The 6,366-nt window shown below is 27.6% G+C and overlaps 1 protein-coding gene across 1 annotated transcript; it reads right to left on the reverse strand.

Annotated features, from left to right (window-relative positions):
- Positions 1–947: 947 nt before the first annotated feature.
- Positions 948–3,241, reverse strand: LOC125823508 (probable glycosyltransferase At3g42180). Its single transcript, XM_049502889.1, has 3 exons — positions 3,088–3,241; positions 2,284–2,656; positions 948–1,619 (listed from the first exon to the last, which is right to left on the reverse strand). The coding sequence occupies exons 2-3, from the start codon at positions 2,641–2,643 to the stop codon at positions 948–950; spliced, it is 1,032 nt and encodes a 343-aa protein (XP_049358846.1). The 5' UTR covers positions 2,644–2,656; positions 3,088–3,241.
- Between the last annotated feature and the right edge of the window lie 3,125 nt (positions 3,242–6,366).

The raw sequence follows: 6,366 nt of genomic DNA on the forward strand, positions 1-6,366 counted from the left end.
TGTTTTTAATAATTTTTAGAACTTATGAGTATAAATCATATTTTTTGAAATAATCAAATATTTTTGGAAAAATTTGGGGCCAAACACATGGTGAATCCTTGAGACTTAGCTTTATGAGTCTAACTCCTAGTAGAGGGACGAATGTTCCTTAGGGTGGAAGAATGAACGCCCCACACATTCTAAGTATTTAAATTAGGCTGCCAAAGACATATAAGTCTTATCTTATTGTTTGAGGTCACCGTTGATTGGGATGTCAAGAGAGTAGTTGTAAATGGATTATTAAACTAAGGAACACTTATATTAAGTTACTTGAAGAGTTATACCAAAGTTTGAGATCAAAGGGAGCATTGAAACAAAAATTATAGTTGAAGGTTTTATTACGAGGAAGTATTTCTAATAATCTCATATGTAGTCTAACTAGGAATAAGAATATCTCTCCCAATATATGTAAGGTATTATAGGGTCTTATATCTATCAAATTAAAGGTCTATGAATCTAGTTTTCAACATATTAAACTGATTGTCAGTATAGCTTTAGAGTAGAGAGATATTCATATTTTTGCGAGACTGCGCAAGTAGGAAGATTGAGTTAGGATAGTTGGTAGAGGTGTGTTTAGATAGTTGACCTCCTCCACTTTTATTATTTTGTCCCAAATACTATAAAACAAAACATTAGATTAGAAATTCTCCATAGATAATAGAATTCTTAGCTCGAAAGCTTAATAACTAAACTTCAATCTCAAATCAATTCAATTGAATCACATGAATTTTCTATATCCATTACTATAAATGAAGTGTCTAAAGACTACAATAACATTTTGTCATAATACATGGATATATAACCCCTTAAAGGTGTCACGAAATTTCATTCAGACACTCAAATTATGACTTATTCTAATTGAGCACTTGAACACATTTGTATCAGACACTTTCGAGTCAAATTTTTGATCAATTAGTAGTCAATCTAAGATTAAGTCTCTTTAACCACACTGAGTGAAGTAGTGTGTAGATTACATCAAAGGGCTGAGAAGGCCTATGCAACTTGAAATGCCTCTGCAATCTCCTTACTCTTTTCTGCATTTTCAAGTACTTACCGCGAGAAACTCCTTGTAAGATTGTCTTCAATTCTTCGATTTTGTTAACTGGAACACTCAACGAAAATTGACTCCAATCAAAAACATCACTAAATGGCAAAGAATAATTATCTGATATTATAACAGGAACACATCCTGCATAAATTGCTTCAGTAATTCTTGGACTTGCAACTTCATATCCACTAGGAGCTAAACAGAACTTGCTCTGTCCCATTAAATTTGTGTAATTTTGACCCTTTGGGAGGTACTCGTGTACTCGAATATCGTCATCTTTACCTTTCCATTGTTGAAGTAAAGTTTGTCTAATGTATCCATGTGCTCCACCAGCAAAGAAGGCAAGAATAGGGCGATTTTTCGGGTGTAATCCTAAGTCTGGTGGTGCAAGATTAAGTGTGTTGGCTAATCCATAGACCTCAGGCAATGAAATGTCTCTTTTGGGTTCGAATCCTTCTGAGGTATTGGCATTGCATAACACTCTGATGAAGTTTTTGAAGAGTTTTGGATTTCCATTGGAGATTTCTGGTGCCTGAATTGAGTTTCAAAATAGTCATACACCTCAACTTTACGAATTAGAACAGATATATCATTTCTGGTACCTAAAAAAATGTATATTATTTTAAGGGAAAAGGGGGAATACATATTCGGGAAAAGGCTGAAATATGCCATCAAACTTTGTGAGAAGAATCATTTATGACATCAGTTAAAAGTTTGGCTCATGATCTATGTCATTTTCGTTTGAGAAAAGGCTCCTCCATGTCATTATTTATTAACTGAAATGGTGTAGATGAGTCAAACTTTTAACATATGTCATATATGAGTCTTTTCTCAAAGTTTGATGACATATTTTAGTTTTTTTCTTTCAAAAAATAATTTTATTAATGATGTGGTCGAATCATAATTGACCACGTGTAAAAAATGGTTTTGCAAAATTATAAATGTTTTTCGTCAACAAATAATGACATGGATGAGCCTTTCCTCAAATAGAAATGGCATAAATGAGCCAAAAATTTAACAGATGACATAGATGAGTCTTTTCTCAAAGTTCAATGATATATTTGAGCATGTTCCCTACATACTCCTCAACTTTACGATTCACAGATATATCGTCTAACAAATGATGCATATTTAATTTCAAATTAAGAAAAAATTGTGTCACTTTCGTTAGAGCGAGTGAGTGAGCGCGTACGTACCCAGTCATGGCAAGAAACAATGAAATGATCAGCACCATTGCTTCTATTCCAATAAGGATACTTGTTAGAGATTATATGAATGTAATCCTCAACAACCCTTTGTAATTTTGCTCTGAAAATATGATTTGTGCCTGGAATAAAAAGATATTGAACAATATATGCTACACTTATTGGTAAAAAAAATGCATGAGCTTCGTCAGGATTGCAAGCCAAAAAAGGTAGTTTTTTTCCCCCTTTATTATGACTCTCCATTTCACTAATAAAGTGACCTTCTATTGCATATACCTCTTTCATAGGTCCATTATGTACCATAGGCAAATCCCCTTCCTTGTATGTCCAAACCTTAAATCTCTTCATCATCTCTATATAACTCCTGCATTATAAAAATAATTTTTAGCAGAAATAAATATGCACATTAACAAAGAGTGTTAAAGTCTCTACCGACTTTAGTTAATTGTCACTAGATCGAAAATCGTTATAGACTTTAGTGACATTTACAAATAGTGCTAAAATATAATTGTCATTAGTATACCAACAACATGCATTTCGTGATTCTGAACTTGTTCAAAAATACCATAATGAAAGAATGATAGGAGTTTGTCGCTAGTATTTAGACATTGTTATCAATATTAATTAATACTCAAAATTTTCATCAAAACACTATCCATACTTTGCTTGTATTATTACACTACTTTTAATCAAGATATACTTTTTTTTCCAGAAAATATTTTCCTTGCAAAATTATGTGTCTTACCTAACATATAGAGAGTAAAATAAAAGAATATATAAATTGTAAAACTTAACTGGTGAAAGGCATATGAATTTCTGTATATAGATCCACTTGGAATGAAATTCTGATCTTCCTTATAAGAAGTATAGTTTCTTGAACGAATAGCTCTCCATATAGCTGCTCTTGCTCTCCCTAAATCTTCTTCAATTTTTTCTACACTACTCTTGTTCTGTTCATGCAAATTATAAAATAGTAAACCATACCGTCGCGAAGCCAGAAATTTAGTTAAGAGGGTTCAAGATAAAATATATACATATGAAAAATATTTTTGTATAATTTTTCAACGAAAGGTGTTTGACTGGTCACCCATTATTACATGTGGCTACGTCAAAAATGATCTTTAGCGACAATAGTTTAATTGTTGCTAAATATGACAATTAACACACTTTGTAAATATCCGTAAAATCTATATATACGTACCTTATTAACATGAGTGAGGGATGCTTGCTGATTGTCTGTTGGATGAGAGGAAAATGTGATGATGGAATGATTATAATTTAGTGTGGAGATGTATAGGATGAAGAGAAGAAACAAAAATATTATTAAGAATATTGGAGAGCTGCAGCTTGTAGTAGACATTCTTTCTTCAGTACGTAGTTGATAGATTGATGAATATAGAAAAAGAGATTGATATTAAAGCTTGCTACTTTCTTGGTCCTAATTTAATTTGACACGGAGTTTAAGATTATTTTTTTTAAAATTAGGTGATTTAAAATAAGTGATAAATATTTATATAACTATAAATTATTTCTTTGAAAATAAAATAAACATTTTAAAATTAAATTGTTACTCAACGTCTTAAAACTAACTAAAACAAAGTGAGTCAAGATGAAAATATTACGTTTCGCTTTATTGGGGAATGACAATTAGTATCATAGCATGTGATAGTCATAAACTAATGGAAAATGAGTGAAGTGGTGATCTATGGAAAAATTTAATCAAACTGCCCAAATAATACACAATCCCTATGTATATATACTAGATAATTTAATTAATTTTTGAAAAAAAAAATTATTATGATATTTTCAAATAAATATGATAAGAAATAATAATAAAATATCACATGCTCCAGTGATTATTTTAACATCATGTCAAATATATATTTGAATTAAATTATTAATTTAATGATATTCTTTTTCTATTTTATTTGAAAATTATTCAAGAGAATAGATTAAAATTATGAGTCTCAATATATTAACAATTTTCATAAACTAATGAAGCAATAAAGTCTATTGATTCATCTATAGAATTTTGAATACACTTAAGATTTATTTTATAGGTGTTTAACAAACAAAAATAATGACCTACTTGATGAAAATTAGAATGAATCAATATCATTCTTTACAAAGTGATAAAAGGATGGAAAAAAAAGTTATGACTTTATATCTTGTCTTTATATTCATTAAAATTAGGCGAACAATTTAGTATAGTAAGTAATTTTTTTTTCTAAATTAATTTATATACTTGATGAATGAATGTTTTACCTCAAATAATGAGAATTTAAAAATATTAACAAAAGTTAATATAATATATATTGCAGTAATTTAACATGAGGTAGTTAAAATAATAATTTATATAACTTGTTCAAAATGATTTTAACTGATGATAAAATAGTACTAAAAAAATAAATATATGTTTCTCAACAAATTATATAATGACATATATGGTACGTGAAGTTTTGGGATTATACATAAAAAGAGAAATCAAGTAAATTAGATACTTCAAAAATTATCTTTACAATCCAAAAAGAAAAGCAACACCATAAAATTGAAAAGTCTAAAGAGAACCAAAGGAAATGACATAACATGCTCCGAAATTATTGGAATTTTTTTTTCTTGAAGAGCTTGTTCACTGGTTGAATTCCTTATGAATTAGGTCTTTTGAGAATTGCAATTGTGATTGATATTGGATTTAACATATTAACTGATTCATTAGCATGTTCATTAGAGTGTTTGAAAAATGTGGATTAGTTGAATTTTGCTGAAAATTTGTTATATGGACAAGTCCCAGAAGTGATGTGTTCACTAAGAAATAGTGAATTTTACTTTTTTCTTATAATTGTTTTACAAAAGTATGGCCATTATGTAGGGAATTGATAAAAAATGAAGTTCTTAATGTTGAAAAAAATTGCATTTTTGATCTTCCTAATAAGGGATCTATACCGAAGTGTGTAATATTTAGGATGCAAATTAGAAATAAAGGGCGAGAAATTTACTGGTATAACACATGAGAGGGAGAGAATTGAGGAGTGAATGAAATGAAGAATGCGTTAGTGTCTATTTATTTGTGTCATGGTTAGTTCTAGAAAAATCTTATAATTTATAATTTCTAGAATAATCATGTAACTTATGGAGGAAATTTAGCCACTTGAAAAAATATTTTGACAAATTTAAAAATAGAATTATAGAATTTTAAAATGAAATATATATGAAATGACCATATTATCCTTGATTGTCCTCAACTTCATATTTCTATATTTCTATATAATAGAAAACTACCAAATTTTGGCCGGACAATTTTAAATTTAAATCAAACTTACATTAGTTCACTATTCATATTAATATGTTTGAAATTACATAAAAGTAAAAATTTGATTATATAATTTAATGAAGAACTACTCTTTTATAATCTAGTAAACATTTTTAGTTTACTTTAAATGCAAATATACCATCTTATTCATTTTATTTTTAAAGTTACTTTTTAACATCTTTTAAAATATTGAAACTATTTTTATTTATTTTTTAATTTCAATCTAATATATATTATTAATTATCACACTTATTTCTTCTCAGGTATATTAATTAGAGTCAAAATAAAAGTGAAAATAATTAATTATATTTTTAAATAATGAATTTTTATATTAAAATAGGGATTTTTTGTAAGTATAATGAATAGAAAAAATATTAAGAATTAAATTAAAGTAATAGTAAAAATAGAGTAATAAATAAATATCACAAGAACTCATAAAAAAAAAGGTGAAGTAATAACAAAATGAGTTATTAGTAATAACAATAACTAAAGATGTTTCTAAAACTATTTAGTTTTCTTGTTATCATCATTCACTTCATATATAGAAAGATGTTTCTAGAATTATTTATTTTTCTTGCTATCTCTCTTAATAGATTTTTGTTAGAATGAAATTATATTTTTATTATTGGTCGTCTTAAATGCAAATATATCATCCTATTCATTTTTATTTGTAAAGTTACTTTTTAACATCTTTTTCTTTAATTTCAATCTTATATATATTATTAATTTTATTACACTTATTTATTTTCAAGTATATTAATTAG

Source organism: Solanum verrucosum, unplaced genomic scaffold, assembly GCF_900185275.1.
Source record: "Solanum verrucosum unplaced genomic scaffold, falcon-dt-bn FXZP01000012.1, whole genome shotgun sequence".
Taxonomy (NCBI): Eukaryota; Viridiplantae; Streptophyta; class Magnoliopsida; order Solanales; family Solanaceae; genus Solanum; species Solanum verrucosum.